The 22,898-nt window shown below is 40.1% G+C and overlaps 1 protein-coding gene and 1 pseudogene across 5 annotated transcripts in view; one reads left to right on the forward strand and one right to left on the reverse strand.

Moving 5' to 3' along the window:
- The window catches only part of Ptprt (protein tyrosine phosphatase receptor type T), a 1,232,244-nt gene that overhangs the window by 372,945 nt on the left and 836,401 nt on the right, over positions 1 to 22,898 (reverse strand). For all 5 annotated transcript variants that reach the window (XM_045155759.1, XM_045155757.1, XM_045155760.1 and 2 more), the window contains exon 9: positions 12,431 to 12,540. In XM_045155759.1, coding sequence (XP_045011694.1) covers positions 12,431 to 12,540 — 110 coding nt within the window. The remainder of the gene's footprint in view (positions 1 to 12,430; positions 12,541 to 22,898) is intronic.
- On the forward strand, positions 9,115 to 9,458 carry LOC101608364 (annotated as a pseudogene).

Here is a 22,898-nt window from a genome sequence, read left to right on the forward strand (position 1 = left end):
GCAAAAAGCAATCAAAGGAAAAGGAACCATTGGCTAGGGGTAAGAGAAGCAAAACTACCTGTTACTTCCCAAGCCAATGAAAGGGAAAAGCAATGAATCAGTCACAAATATGAATTCCAGTCTCCTGGGGCTGGGAGCTTCCAAATGTCCTGATGAAAGATGAAAACCTGCAGATACCCTTCATTTATGTCCTAAACACAGAACTGTTCTGACCAAAACAGAAACAAAAGACCCAGCCAGTTAAAAGCAGCAAATTCATGCTGCATTGCCCAGCCCGGGCAGAATTCCAACAGGAGTATCACGGTAAAACATTGGAGATGAAAAGACAACACCTTGTGATGTGTAAAGGGATGCTCAGCAACTTAAGCATTGCCTCTGGGCAACATACTGAAAGGACATGGCAGGCAGAGAAAAGGTTCCATCATTAGCCACATGACTGTGCAGAGGAGCTTCTCTGACAAAGGGCCATGCAGCCCATCAAAACACAGTTCCAACTCCACATAAGGAACAAGGAAGACAGCCCATGCTGTGCAGAGGCAGAGCTAACTTCTCATTTTCCTCCCTCATCTCCTGGAGGTTTTTGATTCAAAATTTTCCTTTAGTGAATCTTGAGAGGAAATTACAGCAAGAAGTTCATGAGGTACAACTGAGAGTTTCCTAGAAGTGATAGGACATCTGTCCCAAGATGCTACTCTTCAGTGAAGTAAAATGGCTCTGGGAGGTAGTGGGGAAGGTGGGTGAAAACTTTACATAGACATCAGCAAATATTTGAACATACATACACATAGATATCCACACCATCACATACCTGCATAAACACACACACACACACAAAGAAAATAAAAGCTCATACACAAACACAGACATACATGTATGCTGCAGGTTTATTTCCCATGCAACAGTCTCAGTGCTTACAGCTTATCAGAATGATTAATGTCTTTTGTGGAAAACCTATTGTCAGGAAAACATGATTTTCTGTCCTTTAAGGTAACAAGAGCTATGTATCTGATGATGTCTTTCACCACATTCCCTGACTCCATCATAAATACCCATATTGTAATAGAAAAAAGGAAACACCTGAGGCAAATATGCAGGCATCCCTGATAAGCCACTGGTGGGTGACAGGCAGCTCTAATGGGCCCACTTACATAAATGCAACTTCCTTCAGGACGTGCCATTTTCCTTCCAGGCTCTGAGTGCCAGAAATCATTCTTTTCAACCAGAGCACTTTCTATTGAAACACCTGTCATCCTCCCTGTCAGACATAATGCCCAGTGTATGGCAATGACTCCAAGATCCCCACATTTTAAAAGACTTCATAAGGGAAACATCCTATGAAGTGTGAGTGATGAGCTGAAGGCTAGGAAAAATGGCTCCTAGACATCCCAGGGCTGCAACTTCTAAGATTTAGGAAAGGCCTCTGGGTAAATCTGTTAAGTCTTGAGAGTGTTTTCTTAATCCCTCTCTCTCTCACACACATACACACACACAAAAAAAAAAAAACAAAAAAATAAAAACAAGCAAACAAACAAAAAACCCAGAACTTATTTCTGTATAGGAGAAGGAAAAACAAAAAAAGATTCCTAAGGGAAAGTTTGCGAAGGGCTATTGCACCCAAGTTATAACAGGCTATTAGGGGCTGGAGAGATGGCTTAGTGGTTAAGTACTTGCCTGTGGAGCCTAAGAACCCCAGTTCAAGGCTAGATTCCTCAGGACCCACGTTAGCCAGATGCACAAGGGGGCATATGCATCTGGAGCTCATTTGCAGTGGCTGGAGGCCCTGGTGTGCCCATTCTCTCTCTCTCTCTTCTCTCCCCCTCTCTTCTCTCTCTCTGCCTCTTTCTCTTTGTCTGTTGCTCTAAAATAAATAAATAAAAAATGAACAAAAAAGGCTATTAGTTAAATGCAAAGGAATATTGACAGAATGCTACCTCCCAGTAAGTCTTCCATCATTCCAATCAAATTTGTTTTACAACCATGAGGGTAAAAAGGCCAACACTTCTTGAATTTGAACTATAAAGAACATAATCACCTTATACCTGGCTATGAAGATGTGAATATGTAAGCTGGCTGTAGGGTAACATGAAAGAGGTGGAGCCTGTCTGAGAGAGATGGAAGATAGGTAAGCTAGCATCAGGGATATGTTTATTTAGCAGAAACTTAATAGGATAACATATCAGAGGAGAGAGGTTAGATTCATTTCACAAAGTGCTTCTTTCCAACCCTGTATGTACATTAGAATTTCCAAGAGAACTTAAAATACAACAAATACACATACTCAGGACATGTGGATAGAAACTTCCCCTAGAAATGTTTTAGTTTTTGGTCTACAATGACACCCAGCTTTCTACACATTCATTTGTGTATCTATCTACTTATTTATCTGTATTTTTTTCATGTGATTTTAAATAGACTTATTTCTTAGAGAACCCTTAGAATCATGACGAAATTAAGCAGAGAGTCTCTCAAGGTGTGATACTAATCTTTAACCAGACTTGAGAACCAGAAAATTACTTATACAAAAATTTGCAATTACACCTTGTTAAATCAAAACACAAATCCAAACATTCATCCAAGGAATATTTATTGAGTATTTATTATATGCAAGGTACTAATTTAAGTCCTTAGGACACACTAATATGAAAAACAGTGATGGTCTACATTAGTCACTTCAAGACTATTGTCTATCGTAATGGAGAACTAGACAGAGCCAAGTCGAAGTTCAAGTCTGGAAATCGACTGGTAGAATCCCTCTTGGTCAGATCTCACTCAGCCTTTTGCTATCTTCAGACCTTCCACTTATTTTCTGAGGCCCCTTCATTTTACACAGGACAGTGCTTTATTCAAAGGACACATGGCTAAATGTCAACATCATCTAACATGTTCCAATGTAAAATCTGACCACACATCTGGACATTGTGACCCAACCAAGCTGACACAAACAATTAACTATAATGGTGCCCATGCCTCATGGATTTAAAATTCCAAAAGATTGGATAAAAATAAAAGAGTATGAGCTGGAGAGATGGCTTAGCAGTTAAGTGCTTGCCTATGAAGCCTAAGGACCCTGGTTCAAGGCTTGATTTTCCAGGACCCACATAAGCCAGATGCACGAGGTGGCGCATACATCTGTAGTTTGTTTTCAGTGGCTGGAGGCCCTTGCATGCCTATTCTCTCCCTCCCTCCCTCCCTCCCTCCCTCTCTCTCTTTCTCTCTCTTTCTCTTTCTCTCTCTCTCTGTATCTATCTCTGTTTCCCTCTTTCTCTCTCTGTCTGTTGCTCTCAAATAAATAAATAAATCAATGAAAACATAAAAAAATAAAATAGTATAGTAGTCAAGCAAATCAAGTGTGGTCTGTAAAAATGACATGAAAGAAAAGAGGCTTCTAAGACTGAAAATAGGTGGGGTATATCTTGGATAGAAGGAATTGAAGACTTCTCTTGGAGATGAACAATCAGAAGGGGCCACCCCTGAGGAGTCCAAAGAGAGGAAGGATGCTGGAGGCTGACTTAATGATGAGCGAGGTGAACCCCAAATACTACTCAAAGGCTGAGGTATGGAAACACAGTAAAGAATTGGAGGAGACAAAGTTAGAGAGGCAGAGACTAGATTACCCAGTACCTCAAATGTAGGTGAAACCAAAGCAGAGATAACATGACGAGATGGACCTTTAGAAGTGCTCTGTTTGGTGGCAGAGCACAGAGGTGCCATGGGGTGACAGTGGCAGAGGTGGGTGGCACATGGATTGGGAGTTACTTTTAATGGACACTCATCAGAAGGAGCTCAGATCCAATGAGGTGGACATGGGGCAACTTGACCTAAACGGGGACTGTTCGGGCAGAAGAAGGGATGGAAATTTCTGGTAGATTCTCTGCATGGCAGCTGAGGCAACCGAGGACTCCCACATTCCAGGCTTGGGGCTTGAACAACAGAAAAGAAGTGAGAGCTTTCTTCATGGTTACCAGCCTGGCTCAAATGATAACCAATAGCGGCCTGTGCTATGCAAATTGCGTATCCTAATTAATGTCGATCCAGTTTAAGTTATGCAAGTTCAGGTCGGAGGAAGTATTAGTCATGATCCAGCTGATCCCTTCCTGCCTCGTCTATCTCCTGTCCGTCTGGACTACATCCCGTCCTCCCACTGTGCCTCTGTGTGCCATGATTGTGAGCGCCTGAGGTGCGCGAGCCCTGACTTCTCACTGTGTCAGAGCTGAGGGCAGGGGGCGGTCTGCATTCATTCTGAGCCAGGATACTCCTTGAGCTCCTCTCTTTGGCTGCTTGCTCCTTTACACACACACACACACACACACACACACACACACACAGAGAAAGAGAGAGAGAGAGAGAGAGAGAGCTGGTCCCCTCTCTCCATCACTGTGGATATTTGTTCTCATCCTGTTTAACACTCCTCTGCCTCAGAACCCACACCAGCCTCCTTGCAGTGTACTCTGTTGGCGTGTTGATTCCTGGGGCCCATGCTTTCTGTTTAGATTGAGTCCAACCATCTGTATGCTGAAAAAATATTGACAAATCTCCGACCTATCATACCTTTTAAAGGCGCTCCCACACAGGAATGCCGCCTTGTTATACGAAGGCAAAGTCTGTGTTTTATTTAACTCTGAATGCTCTGCACCTAGAATAGCTTGCAAGATAAATGTCAATCAAGTCTAGTATAATCAAGACACCCATTCCTGCCTCATTAGGGTCTTCTCATTCCCTTTAAGCTTCTCAGATTTATCTACTGTAATTAGAAACTTGGTGATTTTGACTGCTAAACAGAAAGGCTTACTGGGAAGCTTCATATGTCTGAATTTTAAATATTTTCACACTTCGTTAACCCAGTTGCAAGTGTAACATCTTCTGGCCCAATTCCCTCACACTGTGCGATTTTTATTTTTGGACCAAGATGTGCACAATTAATTGAATTGAAACATGTATTGATTACTGTTTTTTATGAACTCTGAACAGCTTGTCGCTCAATGATTTTATTGAAGAGTTTGGAAATGGCTTTTTGGCTGGGTTGTTGTCCCCAGTGACCTCATTCTGAGTGGAAGGGCCTGTCCCTAGTTTCTTTGTCTGGGTTTGAGAAGTTGTAGTTGTTCCAAAAAGCTGAGTCATGTAGGAATAAGTGCACCATCTTTCTCCACATATAAAGGGCCAAGGGACCATGATATCCCATTCAGAGCTAAGAAATGGGTTTTGGAAGCCTATGTAAGTAGCATGATATCCATATCATTGGTAAAACACCCTCAGCTCTTTGGACCCTAGTGAATAAGGGCATTCCTTCACATCATGACTATTGAGTTTCCACCAGGCAGACCTTTCCAAACCAGGTGGTACTCACCAGCAACCTTCTGGTTCATATCCAGGTGGTGAAATTTGAGAACATCTCTTCAGACAGATATTTATGGGTTCATGTTGCACATGAATCGCCAGGAGATCTCATTAATGCAGACTGAGTCTGTGGGTCCAGAATAGGGCCATAGATTCTACACCTCTAACATGGTCCCAGGTGAGGCCACTGCTGGCCGGTGTGGGTGGAAATGAAGCCTTTGAAGCTATCTGTCACTGTGTTGAGCAAGTGATCACAGACAAGAATCTCCAACTAACGTGCAAATCCCCAAATAGCCGAGGCCACGGTCTAATTTGTCTGGCAATCCTCCAGCCTGGGCTCTGCTGAGCATCCTGAGCTCTCACTTCTTTCGCCAGGGAGATGGGTTGTGGCTGCTGAAGACTCAAGCTGTTCATAGCGTGGGGGAGGAACAGGGTTAGAGCAAGACTCCCATCCCTTAGGGAAGTAAATGGGTGGGAAGTGCCCAGGACCATGTGGGGCGAATAGGCCCAGGCTCCCTAGTTCTCTGGCAGCTCCTGTGGGGTGAGTCAGCCACAGGTCCCAGGTCCCCACAGCACCACGCATGTGGGGCAGTAGTGCCCAGAGTGTATGTGGAGGAATGCCTTTATTCACGAGGCTCCAGCTGGCTCCATGGTTTCCCTGAAGATAGCACAGGTCTGGGGCAGGTAGGGAACCACCAGGTCCCCACAAAAGCTGTGTTAGAGCAGTCTCAACAACCAGGAACTCCAGGACCGCCCCCACCTAGGAATTCCCAGGGGCGTGTAGTCATACTTGTGTATTCACAAGAAAGACCCGACTCAGGCTCAACAGCGCCCAACCAAAACCTGTGAACACACCACCTTCTCAGTCCTACCCTGAGAGATTTAACTATCTGAGCTCCTCAAGATAAGAACTTGCTGAATGGAAGTTGTCGGAGCTTGTTAGCAGTTGAAAGAAGGTATCGACAGAACCTCTACATTCTCCAACCGCCCCCCCGCCCAGGGTGCAAAGTCTTCTGGTAAATAACTACACTCTCATCACAACTTTATACACAATGGGAATGCCCTTGCATCCTGGTGCTTTTCCCAGGTTTCTCCAAGACACTTGTGTACAAATGTCTCACAATCCACCGCCTACCCAACAGTTAGGTGCTTTTATTAATGTTAAACACACACACACACACACACACACACACACACACATACCCCACACCATATGAGAATTTTTTTATTGCATCCATAAACAAGAACAAAGTCATGTTGTTTGCAAGAACATTGATACAACTGGGGGTGATTATATTAAGCAAGTAAAGCCAGGTTCAGACAGACAAATGTGTTTCTCTCATTGTTGGCTCCTAGATCTCATGTAGATACATAAAAAAATTGTGCGCATATACATGGCATAAAAGTAGAAGTGAGGCTGGCGGAAAAAGAAGGAGAGTACTGGGAGAAGGGAGGGTGAGAAAAGTATGAAGGCAATACGGTGAATGTACAACATCTACTGCCTGAAAAAAATTTCAAATAGCATGAGTCTGATTATTTCATGGGCTTGCTTAACATCTTTCTAGAGCATTCCATTCCTCACAGGATAAAACACAAGCGCTAAGAGCACCTTCAACTCTGCCTTTCCCACCTCCTCCCTCATATGGACTCACCACTGCTCCCCGTGCTCACAGAGTCTTGGCCATCTGGCTGTCAAACATGCCAAAGCCAAAAGTCATCCCATCCCAGGGCCATTGCCTGAGCTAGATTTCTCCCCCCCCCCCCACCCACACACACTTTTTTTTTTCCTTTTTAGACTTGTCTAGTTTCAAAGCAAAACAACTATATGGCAAAGTCATTGTTATTCTGGGTTTGACACGGATTTAATTATCCCTTCGTTCTTACCTTGTGCAAGGCTAAAGTAATTTGACACATTCAGGTTATAAAGAGGGAACCAAATACAGGATACAGGATGGTACTTAATCAATGCTACTCTGATTTGGGGATGAAGAACCACCCAGTGTTAAATCCAGAGGTTCTAATGTGGACTTACAGAGAAGGGAAATGGACCCATTTTATTTGGCTTAGTGATTAAGGCGCTAGCCTGTGAAGCCTAAGGAGCCGGGTTCAACTCCTCAGTACCCATGTAAGCCAGATGCAAAGGTGGCACATGTGTCTGGAATTCATTTGCAGTGGCTAGAAGCCTTGGCGTGCCCATTCTCTCTCTCACTCTCTCTTTTTCTCTCTCTCTCTTTCAAATAAATAGATATAAAAAAGAAAAAAAAAAGCTCTTTACAAAAGAAGATTAAATACCTACACAGTTCCAACAGAGAGAATTTCTTTCTCTCTCTCTCTGTTTTGTTTATGCTCTGGCTTAGCTGAGTTCAAAGTTGTGTTATATATAAGACAGAGACAATCCTGAATTTTTCTCCCACTTATGCTATCCTACTTTTCTTTTTTAAAATTTTTTGTTCATTTTTATTTATTGATTTGGGAGTGACAGACAGAGAAAGAAAGAGGCAAATAGAGAAAGAGAGAGAGAATGGGCGCACCAGGACCTCCAGCCACTGCAAACGAACTCCAGACGCGTATGCCCCCTTGTGCATCTGGGTAACGTGGGTCCTGGGGAATGGAGCCTCGAACCAGGGTCCTTAGGCTTCACAGGCAAGCGCTTAAACAGTAAGCCATCTCCCCAGCCCGCTATCCTACTTTTCTTTGTAACAAAATATTCACTTCAGACTAGAAGACAGTGATTTATAATTTATGGATTTCTCTCTGGAAATTACAGCTACATTCCAATTTTAAAAACCAAATTGGTTTCATCTAATTAAATTTGGAAATTGCCTCATAAACACATATTTTGTTATAGATATCTTTAAAAGCAAGGTCTCCTGCTTTCTGTCTGGCGTAAGACTGGCTTGTGTCCAGCCTGGAGAAGAGTTCGCATCTTTCTGGATAGGAGGCCATTCACTTCTATCAAACTTTCTGAAGACTTTCTGAAGTGTTTTCCAGAACAGTGCTTCTCAGCTTTTAATGACCACATGATTCACCCAGGAACCTGATCAAACTGGAGATTCTGATTCCAGAGGCCTGAGAAGTTGTGTTAGCGATCAGCACCCAAGCGATGCTGATGTTGCAGGCCCACGGAGCACAATGAGTTACCTCAGAGGGGAAACCTGACTTCGGGAGGCAGAAATTTGCCATCCTGGCTGTATGAACTTTCTTTCTTTCTTTTCTTTTTTTTTTTGCACATTCTAATTTCTGTCTCACAACTTTCTCATTTTCATGTAATGATAATGACTAACACTTGTAATGTTATTTCCGAATGCCAAAGACCATGTGGAACACATATTTAAAATGATCTTTGCAGAAACCCTAAAGGATAGGTTATGCATTTACTTTTTTTTTTTTCTTTTTTTCTCTTCAGATGAGAAGCCTGTGGTCCAGAGGCAGTACCTGATGCACCACAGGCCACACAGCAGGGAATGAGCAAAGCTGAGAGTCAGGTCTCAGTGGTCAGGTCAGCTAGTCAATCACCTTCCCTTGCAGAGCTTCGGGAGCTTGTGATCCACACAGTGACAGTCACGGTTTATGCACAAGACATAAAAGCCTAAGCCCCCAGATTCCTAGTTCTCTTCAATGCACCAACCCCCAGAGTGTGGGTGCATTCCAAAAGATTCCTTTAAAGGCACACACACACACACAAATGTCAACTTCTGGTCCTGGCTCTCTCTAATCATAGCCAAAGGAATCTTGGCAGCTGTTCTTGGTTGGGGCCCATCCTGCACCTAAGACAGGAAGATGGTGGCTGCAAAGAAGATGAAAACGTCCCTGGAGTCCATCAACTCCAGGCTCCAGCTTGTTATGAGGAGTGGAAAGTACGTGCTGGGTACAAGCAAACACCAACGCTGATCAGACAGGGCACAGAGAAATTGGTCATCCTCGCCAACAAATGCCTAGCTTTGAGGAAATCTGATTTGAATACTATGCTATGGTTGGCCAAACCTGGTGTCCATCACTACAGTGGTAGTAATATTGAATTGGACACTTGTGGAAAATACTACGGAAGATGCACACTGTCTATTATTGATCCAGGTGACCCTGACATTCTTAGAAGCATGCCAGAGCAGACTGGTGAAAAGTAAACTATATAAAATTTTTCTTTAATGAAACTTGACAGGCACTTGCTAAAACAACAACAACAATAATAATAATAGCCAAAGGAATAGCCAAAAAGTTACTTGTAGGTATCTCACCATAGCTGTCTCCAGTGGAAACCATCACGAGAATACCAGCATCCCTAGAATAGTCTTTGAAAATCCACAAGGCTATGGGTTCACAAAGAATGAGAAGGGCATGCTATTCCCATCTGCTTCCACCTTTGTGCCCAGAGCTCCAAAGAGTGTGCCACAGACCGATGGCATAAGCTTGGGAGTTATGACTCAAACAACTCATCTAACTAACATCTGTGTTTGCGCCCCTGTTGTTCATCTGCTTCTTTCTTCTGGCAAATTATGGCTTTGCTAATCCAGCACAGTGCATAGCCCTACCATGGGAACAACTATATTTCTTTCCAGAAGAAAGATTGTTCAGAGATGTGGCCAACATTATCTAGCCTAGTGGTTTCCAAATTAGCACGTAGGAGCAAAGACCTAAGACTTTTCATGACCAAATTATCATCATTCCAAATGAGAAAAAAATAAGTTAACTGTTACGAGTCCTTTATAAAGCTAAATTGGTTCAATTTGTGAGGCTGCCTTTTATTTTCGTATTATATCCATTCTGAATTTTTGGAATTCTTTTCTTTTATGAAATGTTGATAAAATATGGTAAAATTACTTATGCTGCCCCCAAAACGTTTGACTATTATTGACCCTTGAACTTTAAAAGTCACATATTTGTGCCATGGAAAAAGTTTTGTCACTATCATCATTTCCTAAACACAAGTCCTTTTCTTCTGCTATACCAAGAAAAAGGGGATATGCAAAATAGAGCTCCACTGAATTGTGTGCGCATGTGTGTGTGCGTGTGTGTATACAGTCTGTACAAATGACTGGCATGGTGGTTTTAAAGTTAAATGCCCCCATAGGCAAATGTGTTTAAACACTTGGTCCTCAGTTGTTTGGGGAGGCGGGGGAACATTTGAGAGGTGGAGCCTTCCTGAAGGGAATATGTCACTGAGGATGGGCCTTGCAGTGTTACTGCCCAGCCTATTTGCTCTTGCCTATCTCTACTTCCTCCCTGCTGAGGGGATGCTGGCTTCCTGTTGGTTTCTACTCTCTGAAACTATAAGCAAAATTAAACCCTTTTTGTCTAGCTGCCCTCGCTACTTCCTAGTGTGTGCAACTAGCCTGTTGGTGCCTCCTTCATGGATATTGGATCCCGGCATCATCAGCTTCCAATGTGGACTGAAGACTAGAAGTTCTCCAGGAATCTTCCAGGCTTTCAGTACCAGGTTGGGATTGCTGAGGCTTCCAGTCTTGTGGTCTTAGCAGTTACCATATTCTCAGACTCTCCAGCCTGCAGAGAGCTAATGTTGAACTAAAAACACCCATTATATATACCTATTAATTCATTCTATTAGTTATATTCTTTCTAGAGAACCCTGATCAATACAATAGGATTTTGTTTTTCTTTCTTCCCTGACAAGGTTCTAACCATAACCTACCCAAGTATGTCAATGTGAATGTGTCTTCCTCTGTTCTAGATAACACAGAAAGAATGGTTCAAGAGGGCTCATAAATGTTAGGGATGCCTGTTTGTTCCTTACCTCCAAGTACTGATTCTGAGTGCTACACCAAGCTCCCTGCAGTTTTGAAAATGAAGATGTTAGATAGCTCTTCTTCTCCAATGTGCTAGATTCATGAGACAAAGTGTTTTCTCAATCCCTTTATACATGGTAGATAATCTCCTGTTTCACAGAGTTCAAGGGCCAATGTTGTCTCTAAAAAGCATCTGGGTTCATCTGAAAAATTCTCATCTTACATTGTCAAATATTCTATGACTTTCCTCCCAGAGCTCCCCTACCAGAAATAGCTTATGGGAGGAAAGATGTTTATTTTTCTTGAAGGGAAGCTCCCTTGTGGTAAAGGAAAGGATGGCATGATCAAAGGATGAACATCACCTCTGTCACAGCAGGTGGAATACTTCAGCATGAGAGCAAGCTGAACACTGGCAAGGGAAAGCTGACTACAATACACTTGACCCCAACATCACCCATCCCTCATGAAGGCTTCAATTCCCAAATTGTCAGCAGCTGGAGATCTAGCATCCAGATCACCTGAGTTTATGGGGGATACCTAATTCAAACCAGCACATGAAGTATCAATCTTAGAGAGAGAAATGGTCTACCAAGGGGAACCCAAAACTAGGAAGAACTTCTAAAATACAGTGTCATACCTTTCCTGCCTTATTATCTATGCCCTTCAATTCAATTGTTCTACTTTTCTACTTTCTCCACTAATAGGGACTCCTGGTGTCTCAGAATATAGGAAAGTCAATATTACTTATATCTTAGTAATTAACTTAGCTATATTAGACTTGTTGGAAATTTATTTTTTGTTTTGCAATGGACATCTATGCACCTTATTTTAATTTTACCAACTTTAGGAAGCCATATCATGTTGTCTTGGTGCATACATTCTGCCTAAGTAGTTTCTGATCCGTTACTGATAGGATAAACCTTTGCTAATGGTGAGGTTACACTAACATCTGGCTAATTATAAAATATATTTTGGATGGAGGCAAGTAAAAGGTCAAGAATACTTTTCACTGAGACAGAGAAGGACAATTCCAAGGACTGATATAGAAGATGCAATTACCACATGAGTAGTGTGATATCCTCACAGGAGAACTTCTGTTCTCTACATCCAGTTTTTACTTTTATATCAGCACATGTTTGATACTTTGTGTTATTGAACCAATACTCATGTCAATGAATAATATGTCCAAATTTATTTGTATTTATGACAATCAGAATAGCCCAACTTTATGTTCCTGTGTTGTTATAAAATCTTTATGTAAGATGTGTCTCACTCACCTTTATGGTTTCAATGGACAGGTATTACCTCATTGAATAAAGCTGAGCTAACTGGCATAGACCCAGGGGCCTCCTTACCTCGTAGAGTGTGATGACCCCATTGGTCTCATTGGGAGGTTTCCACTGGATGTAGATCTTCTCCTCAAAAGGCCCTCCTTGGATTGACTCAAGAGGAATAGCTCCTGGAACTAAAAAATAAAAATAAAATTAAAAAAAAAAAAAAGGTTAGGAGTCTGATATCACCTTCAACATTTCTTCAGATTTCTTCACTGACCTAGAAAGGGATTTCGCAAAGTTTTCTACAAAGGGCCAGGCAGCAAATATTTTAGCATTGATGGGTATTATAGTCTTTGATACAAATTCTTGATTAAGCCATTGTACTTCAAAACAGGTTACAGACAATCCCTGAATGAATGGGTGTGTGTTCCAATAAAAGTTGTTTTTTTTTGTTTGTTTTTTTTGTTTTTTTTGTTTTTTTTAAATTTTTCAAGGTAGGGTATCGCTGTAGCCCAGGCTGATCTGGAATTCACTCTGTAGTCTCAGGGTGGCCTTAAACTCATGGTGATCCTCCTACCTCTGTCTTCCGAGGGCGGGGATTAAAGGCGTGTGCCACCACACCCAGCTCCAAAACTTTATTTTTTTTAAAAAAAGAAACAAGCAATAGATTTTGATGACTCATCTTTAGAAGATTGAGAGCTTTCTATTTGCTGACTGAGCAAATCCATTGGTGAGGGGACCAGGTTGGGAACAGAGGATGCAGTAGGCTCCAGCTTGCTTTAGCATTTGGATTCGATGTATACAAATTGGCCAAATAATTTTCCTCATCCTGTCAAATTTTCTCCAACTTCAGTGATTCCTCAGTTTCCTAATCCTGGATTCAATAGGAATTACTTGTCTTGTAGCTTCATTCCAATTAGAAGCAGCTAATTTTGCTCTAAGAAGTCAGCTAGCTTGTCTTGCAGCTGTGTCTCTAATCCCTGGTGTGGGAGAGATGCTTAATATTTATTTGTTGGTTGAATGAAGAGGTGGATACATGACTTATGCCAGCATTTTCACTTAATGAGCACAACCTTTCCTGGGACTGTTTCTGTAATGGTCCAACACTCCCACCAGCACCTTCTGGCTGAGTCCCAGGATCTTCACAATAGCCTGGAAGATGCTGAGCTAGAAAGTGAATGATTCCTCAAATTTTCAGTTATAACCCCCTAGAGAATCAGGAATTCATGGAAATCATTACCAGCTCTATGTATACCTCAGCATTGTAAAAGCAGGTGCTCTTACTAAGCATTTACTCTTTGATCAGAATTTTACATACATTATTTGATTTAAGCCACAAAATAGCTCTGCCCAGTATGTATTATCTACTAAGTGCTGATAAGGGAACTGAAGTTGAGAGAATTAAATAACTTACTAAATGTCATATGGCTGTTAAGTTGTGAAGAGGGAATGGAAGCCCTGTCTGTGAGCTCCAAAGCACATGCTCTCAGTCATCATGTTACGTCTCTCTAGATATAGCTTTGGCCATGTATTGCAACCAGCTCTCCATTGTTGAATTAAAATATATTTAGTTTTATTCGTTATCAGTGTCAGGCACACAATTTGTTCAATGTTGAGAATACACAAAAAGATTTTAGGAGAATGAACAGAGTCACTCATAATACCCCAATCCAAAGATTCTATTCCAGTCAGCATCTTTATACATATACGTACATATATTTTTAAATACAAATGTGACTATACACATAGACACACACACACACACACACACACACACACACACACACACATATGTAAGTGTGTGTGTGTGTGTGTGTGTGTGTGTGTGTGTATTTACATCAATTCCAGAGTCAGGGAGATGGCTCAGTAGATCAGAACACAAACATGAAGATTTGAGCTCAATCCCTAGTGCACATGTAGAAAAATCAATACCTACTGTGTATAGTTATAATGACCTTTTTATTAGTCATATGATTTAAAAAAATCATAGCCTCTAAACCATCCTTAACTGTTCTTTGAGACCATGTATTTTAATGACCAACTGGCCAAAGGTGACCCCATTATAGTCACAGTGATCAATCCTTTATTATTGCACATTAAAGTTGGTTGGAGCACTTCATGATTATGAATATCACTGGAATGAACATTCTTATAAATAAGAATCTGTATGCAGCTTGATGATGTCCTGAAGATAATTTTGTGGCAATTAATTTACTAGACCAAAGTAGATAAACTATTTTATTTTAAGGCTTTTGACATATATTACCAGATTGCCTCCTGGACAGTTTGTACAAATTTGGGCTCCTTAACAGGAGACTATGCCTAGTCCTGATTCCTGCCCACACTGACTAAAAATTAAGTATATATGTGTCATTTTTAGAATCTGGAGAGCACAGATTTTTTTTCCAGTTTAATTAGTCATTTGCATTGACTTCTTTGGGGAATACAGCCTATACACCTTGTGCTCATTTTTCTGGATGACTCTTTCTTTTTTTTTTTTTTCTCCCTATTGTCTTATGGGTTTGTCAATCCCCCTTTTAAAAACAAACTTTTTGTTGGCACAATTACAAATATTTTTTGCCAGATTTTAATTTGCTTTCAAAATCTTTTAGGTATGTAGAAGTTATTAATTAGACAAACTTCTCATTATTTCCTCCCAACCATCTTTCCTCTCTGCAAATTTATCTTATTTAATATGACAGAGGGACTGTTACAGGCATGCATGCATAACAGAGAGAGTTGTGGTCAAGTGCTTGATAAAGCTATGCTCTGGGAGGGAGATGGTTATTTAATAACTATACCTACATTTAAGTTCATTTAAGTCATTATTAGAGTTCAAAGCAAAGGTATATGTTATTAGAAAAAGAGAAAGCAGAAAGAAGCTAGTGTGCCAAGTCGTGATGTTGAGTTGGAGTTGATGGAAAAGTAGAAGTATCAAGGGCAAAGGCAGGGAGTATGGGAGAGTAGTGGATAGCTTTATGAAGTCAAGGGTAGAAGGAAAAAAATCAGTTAGGAGGATTCTATAGTCAATTTGAAGAGGAAGGATGTCATCTTGGAGCAAGGCATGAAATGTGGAAGAGAAATAGAGTTAGGAGATTTCTGTCATAGATGCCTTGATGGTGATGGATGAGGACCATGGAGAAAATATGTAGGGAGGGCCCCAGTACACTTTTATATGACTTAGGAATCAAATTGTTGTTTACAGGGAGGAGGCCTGACTCATTTGGGAATTGAATCTAGTGAGTTCAGTTCAGACTTCACTTGATGTGCATTTAGAACATCCAAGCAGAATGGGAATGTAGCATTTGTACAGACAAGACTGAGACCAGTGTTGGGCTACTGACATCATGGTCAGGGAATGGATCTTGCAGCAAGATTATAGAACTGAAGATAAAATGTCAGGTCTAGAACTCAGCTAGCAAAAACCCATCTTAGTAAATTAGGAGGACCATGAACAGGGAAACTGGGAGCCAGTATTGAAGACAGGCAACTGGAAAATCATGAAGTTGAGCTGTCACTGCTCTACAAAAAGAGACAGGCTCATGACAGCAATAGTCAGCAGTGGTAGATGGGGTTGAGCAGTTAAGTTGGAAGTAGCCTTGAGTGGTAGTGGCCTCTGAGTCTGGCATCCCAAGGTGTAAAACAAAAATGATTTAGGGAGAATGCTTATATCACAAGCCAACCCACAGAGAGTTGAAAAGGCAGTGCAAGACTAAGACTGTAAAAAAAAAAATTCACCATCAATGGGGGAAGGACACATGAGACCCCAGACTCCCAGAGTAGCACAGAGCTGCTGGGAGAGGGCAAGTCAAGTACATCAATTGTGTTTCCAATGGTTAAGTTGCCTATTTCACAGTGAGCAAGCTTCTACCCATAACCATGCAAGCAACCCTAGTTTAACTTAATGGGTTTTAAAAGGCACGAGAGTAAGATGGAGATTCATGAGGAAGAGTAAAGGTATCAGTGGCAGTGGCACAGGCATTTGGTATTCGTTTGCAGTGGCAGGAGGCACTGGTGTGCTCACTCTTTCTCCCTGTCTATCTACCACTTTCTCGTAACTAAATATATTTTTTTAAGAAAAGAAAGGTATCAATGGGAGGGCAAAGGTAATTGGGGGTGATAAAAAATACATTATATACATGCATGAAAAAAATGACAAAAAATAACTAAGTTTCAAGAGGAAGTGGAAGGTGAGGTGGGACAGCAAAGGATTTTAGTTATGAAGGGGAAGAAAATGTAAAAAGATAGGGGTGAGGCATGGAGCGAAAAGTGTCCACAGTCAACGATGGGAGAGGTTAGAGTATGATTCAGGTACCCAGGAAAGATTCTAACTAGAAGCACAAGTTGGAAGTGTGGGAAACAGAGAGGGGCTTACTTCGGAGGACCCTGAAAGGTACAAGCAGAAGGAATTCCACTCTCTTCATGAGATGAGAAGAGAACCAGCAGGTGCAGCTGCTTTGGTAGAAGAGCTTTTGTGTCCTGATGCCTCTATTTTCTTGCAAAATGGGCATGGAGCTATTTACCAGTAGTGCAGGAGGAGGACAGGTTGCATCAGCAATTTAGGTAGGTGGGCTGGGGAAACATCTCAGTTGGTAAAGTGCTTGCCTTACTAGTATGAGGACTTGAGTTCCTCTCCCAGCACCCATGTGAAAATGCTCCCTGGTGGTGTGCACTTGTAATGAGAGTCCTAGGGAGACAGAGACGGAAGGATCCCTGGGGCTCACTGGACAGCCGGTCTACCCTAGTTGGTGAGTTCCAGACTAACGAGAGACTTTCTATCAAGAAAGGTTGACAGCCCCTGAGGAATTCTAGATTGTCCTCTGGCTTCTATGTGACCTCCCCAACACACATACACACACACACACGCACGCACGCACGCACGCACGCACACCATTACCACCACCACCACCATCACACAAAGGGATTTGGGGGGAGTCGAGAAAATTTCATCATTGAGAAATAGACAACGAGATAAACAGAGAAATGTAGGTTCTATTCATTCAGCCAAAGGTTTATTTGATGAAGGTGTAGAGCATCTGTCTAGTAGAGGTGGAGGATGGGTCTGTCTGGGAAAGATGGAGGAGGGTCTTTCTGGTATATGAGGATGGTCTGTCTGTTGAAAGTGAGAGAGGGTCTACTTAATGAAGGAGTGAGGGTCCACTTGGTGAAGGTGGAGGAGAGTCTGTGGGATGAGCTGATGAAGGTTTTGAGGGTGAATCACAAGTTAATAGAAGTAGGCTGCACAGTCTTTCCAGCATAAGGCAGATTCTCTTTATCTTCCCAGATCAGGTGGATAGAAAATATGGATGAGTAATTATTTTATGACTTATAAGTTATTTCCAGCTATTTTTCTGTTTATACCTAATGCTGTCATCCATCTAGAATTTATTCAGTATACTATACACAGTAGAAATTCATCCATAATTCTTTACAATGTTCTTAAGACAATTATTTGTCCAGTCAAAACTTTCCCCAGTGATTTAAAATGCCATCTTTCTACGTTAGGATATTTTACACCCTGGCATACAGTGTGTGACTTTCACTGAGTCATAGCCTCTACAGGGACAGTATCTATATCTTAGAATGAAAAATTTTAATACTGGTGGAACAAGACCTTCTCTTTCATTATTCTTATATTGTTAAGTTTTCAGATATTATTAATCACTTATTGTTCAAGAAGAACTTTGGAAGAATTTTATAAAATTTCAAAACTATTCCAACATTTTCAAATTGGTAGTAGTATATAAATCTTTCCTTATTAAGGCTTGTTTTTATGTTCCTTGGTAACAACTATGGAGTTTTGTTATTGTTTTCTACAAATTGCATTTTCAGAATTTTATTTTGTTCTTATTGTTGCATTTCATTAAAAGCTTTCCCTTATGATGTTTTGCATATTAAAAAGTAGTGAAAGTATGTTGTATTTAAAAATAATTGTGAAATGAACAATTACTTACTTTATTAAAACTATTTTAAAAAGGAGGGCTGGAGAGATTGCTCAGCAGCTAAAGATGTTTCCTTGTGCACAGCCTGACAGCCTAGGTTCAATTCCCCAGTACCTACAAAAAACCAGATGTATAAAGTACCACATGCATCTGGAGTTTGTTTATAGTGATGTGGTGTGAGGCCCTGGCACACCCATTCATTCTGTCTCTGACAATGTTTCTCTTTCTACAAATAAAGAAAATATTTTTTAAGAAGATATCACTGTACCATTGGACCATCCTACTCCTATTATTATTGACCCCTTTCTCCATCGTCATTAGCAACAGACTCTCAGGTTCTACATTTAAATGGTAATATATGCAATCTGTCAGAGAACAATATGCCATTTTGTTTTTCTTTTTCTTTTAGATTAAGTACTCTCTGTTTTGGTTTTGTTTTTTCTTGCTTTCCTTCATGCACATATAGACTGAGTGTTATACAATTTTCACTCATCACTGTAAAGTATTTGCAGATCCAGCATGTTGATACATATAGTTGTATTGCATTCACCTCCACTTTATGAACATCACTTGGTTTATTTGTAATCCTATATAGCTGGACATTTCCAGATGGGACCATCTTAGAATATGACTCAGGTGAATAGTTTTGAGAATGTGGTTGAACTTGTACAAGACTCCACTAAGCTGCACTCAGGGATATGTAAACCAAAGAGCTCATCTGTCTTGTCATGTCAAATGGTTTTCAAATGGCTGCAGCAGTTTTGACTCTCCCACACAATGTTCTGTTAGTTTCTATATTCTTAAAAACACTTGATGTGAGTGGGCTTAAGGTTCGAGGCCACTGGATAGGTGTAAAATGATAACTTAGGGAGATTTTTACTTGATTTTACCTATTTAGTAAAGAAATTTAGCATCTTTAATTCTTGGATATCATTGCCGTCTTTCCATTCATTTGCAGAGTTCCTTTGTTAACTCCTTTGTAATTATTTATTTACTTATTTATTTGCAAGGAGGCGGGGAATGAGTGGGTATACCAGGGCCTCGTGCCACTGCAAATGACCTTGAAATGCATGAACCACTTTATGGATCTGCTTTTAAATGGGTAATGGGAAATTGAACCCAGGCCATGAGATTTTCAAGCAAGTGCTTTTAACTACTGTGTCATCTCTCCAGGCCTCTTTGTCCCTTCCTGATCTGATTCACTTATTAGTAGATACTGTTGGTGCCCATCTTTATCTGACTGAACAATGTGTACTACAAAGCACTTTGTTGTTCCCGGGGGCAAACTTAGTTTTATACAGGGCAAACAAGAAGATTCAAATAATGTTCTTTAAATATCTTCCAAGTATGAAACAAGAGGTCAGTGGATGAATACTGTAGTTTCCTTAATACCTAATTCTGAGACACATTGTACTCTTACTGATCAAACTGTCTTAGAAACTGAATCCAGTGTTGGTGGTAGTATCACCCAGTAGTGATAAAGTATTAAAATGAGGAGAATGAGAATGAATCATTAGAAAAATTAAATTAAAAAGCTAAATGTGAAGTTTAAAATCAATGAAAATAAAAATGTCTCTTAAAAATACCTATTCATATCAGGAACCCTACAGAATGGGGGCAGGGATGAGGGAAAAGAGGGTACCAACACATGATGTATCCATATGAAACATCTTGTTAATAATAATAATAATATTAAACATCAAAAATATGTATTAACTTTTTTATTGTAACTTTTAAATTTTTTGCTTATTGATTGATTGTGTGTGTGTGTGTGCATGTGAAGGTTGGAGGACAAACACAAGATAATCTTCCTCCAACTTCTCAGAGTTAGGATCTCTTGCTGCTACAAATGAACACCAGACTAGTTGGCCTAGGAGCTTCAGATTCTCCAAGCTCTGCCTCCTGTTATCATAGGTGCATCGGGATCACAGACATATGTGCCACTTTTCACCAAGATGCAGGTGAGTATGGGGACTACTGAGCGGACATGAGTAGGTTTTGTAAAGAACTGCCTTTAACCACTGAGCCACCACACCAGCCTCTTTCTTCTTACTACTAGCTTGCGTGGGCTGACCCCACTGAAGAGGGCCCTAAATAGAATTGGGAGTGGGAGAGAGGAGATATAAGAGCATAACCTTGTTATAAAATATAAAATAATTAACATTTTTTAAAAAGAGGAATAAGCCCACTGTAGTCTTTGGACCACACCTTGGATGGAATTGTCCTAAAATCCACTGTTCTGTGTGGTTGTGTTAACATGTCCTGCACTGGTTTCCTTCCCTCCCTGGTCTCTCCTCAATTTCCAGCATGGTCTCCTACATAAACTTCTTCCACTGGGACCCTTTTCCTGGAAATGGCTATTGCAATTGCATGGGTTGAAGATCAACTTGAAGATAGCTTGTCTTTATAGTATTATGTCTTTGTAACAACATTTTCTATTCCACTAATGTGATGTATCTTTTTGGGTGTGCTTTCAAATGCCTTTTATAAGATAGACAGATAGATAGACAGACAGATAGATAGATGATAGATAGATAGATAAGATAGATAGATAGATAGATAGATAGATAGATAGATAGATAGATAAACAGATAGATGAAGGATAGGTGATAATAGATGATACATTCTTGAAAACTTTTTAAATAACTGAATACCTCATATTTTATTGCCATTGTAAATAGAACATTTAAGAAATAACATAACCTTTTTAGATGAATAGAAATGGAAACTGGTTTCTTAACAATGACATCTTGGCAAACATCAATATCATTTCTACTAATTTGCATGCATGTTTCCTTGGATTATTTGTATAAATAATCATGGCATCTTTTGTTAATCATAGTTCTGTTCTTTCCAATCTTTTAATTCATTTTTTTTCTTGTCTTTAGTTAAGGCTACCATTACAATATTAAATGGGAATAATGATGGACATATGTATTTTTCCAGTTTTAAAGATAATAATGTTATTATTTTATTCTTGCCTGTGGGGTTTGCATGTTTCATAGTGCTTCTTTTCCAGGTTAATAAGGTCCATTTTATTCCTATATCTAAGTATGCTTTGTTTTTATATCATGCTGAGCTTTAGCTGAATCCTCTGTAGAAATGATACATTTTTCCCTTCTCTTATATTAATGGAGTAAAGTATATAAATGTATTTAGTAAAGTTGAACCAATTTTGATTTCTTGAAATAAATCATTTTTCTCTATTCACATATAGTGTCATTGTTTGCATATATTTTGCTTGGGGTATTTACATTTAATTTCTTTCTCATTATAAATTTGTTTGGATTTGAAGACAAGGTTGCAGTCCTGTCAAAAATTGATTTGGGGGAGAGTTCTGGGAAGATGGCTCCGTAGTTAAAGGGCTTGCTTACAAAATCTGTGGGCCAGGGTTCAATTCCCAAGTCATCCACATCAGCCAGATGAAAGAAACAAAAAGCCAAAGCCAGGGGCAGAAGTATCTAGTATTCATTTGCAGTGGCAATAGGCCCTGGAACATACACATGTGTGTGCATGTGCACATGCAAATAAATTAAAAATATAAAAATGTGTTTAAAAAATGAGGAGGTTAAGCCAGGCATGGTGGTACACAACTTTAATCCCAGCACTCAGGAGGAAGAGGTAAGAGGATCACAGTGAGTTTGAGTTTGAGGTCACTCTAAGAATGCATAGTGAATTCTAAGAAAGCCTAGGCTAGAGAAAGACCCCTACCTTGAAAAACAAAAAAGGGAGGTACATATATGTCCCTTGTTTTTCTCCTCTCAGGAAGCATATAAATAATATGGGATGAAAAATTCCTGCAGTAAATGACTGCATTTGTCAAATGACCCAGAATTAATATTTTCTGATTCTATTCTGTATCTGCATCTAGAACTACATAGAAATTTTCCCTCTGTCGGGCTTGTAAATTTATATTTTGTAAGACATTTTTCTGTGTCACAAATTCAAATATGTATAGTATCTTTTATCGATTTTACTCTATTCATTGCAAAATAAACTCTATATAAGTGAGTGAATAAAACAAACAAATATCTCATTAAGTAAGTTGTAGCAAACTTCATAGGGTGACCTTACTTTTATTTATAGCTGTTATTCCTTAACCACACATCTAATAGAGTACTGAACTCTCTTACAAAGATTAGTGTGGGGGTAAGAATGTCTCTGCAATGTTAATTTCCATTCCATCAACATTACTTAATTACTCTTGAGATTATATGTTAGTGTTTGTTTTACAAAAAAAAAAAAAATCTGTTTTCGTCTGTAATCTTGGAGACGTTTGTTTGCATGATCACATCAGTCCCTTTTAATAATATTGAAAGCATTTCTCATGTGTCCCAGAACCTTTCTTTATGAAACCTATTAGAAGTAGTATAGATGGATTATCATAGTGGGCTTTCTGTCAGTAAGTATTTCCATCACAGAGAAAAAGGGAATAAATTAGGCACATTTGTGCATTACTTGGTCAGAGGAGTCTGTTCTTCTTATTGGGGAGTGATATAAAAGGGTAGTCAGTGGAGCTGGGAAATGACTCGGTGGTTAACAGTACTTGATGTGTACATTTGTTTGCATGATCACATCAGTCCCTTTTAATAATATTGAAAGCATTT

Source organism: Jaculus jaculus, chromosome 8 (assembly GCF_020740685.1).
Source record: "Jaculus jaculus isolate mJacJac1 chromosome 8, mJacJac1.mat.Y.cur, whole genome shotgun sequence".
NCBI lineage: Eukaryota > Metazoa > Chordata > Mammalia > Rodentia > Dipodidae > Jaculus > Jaculus jaculus.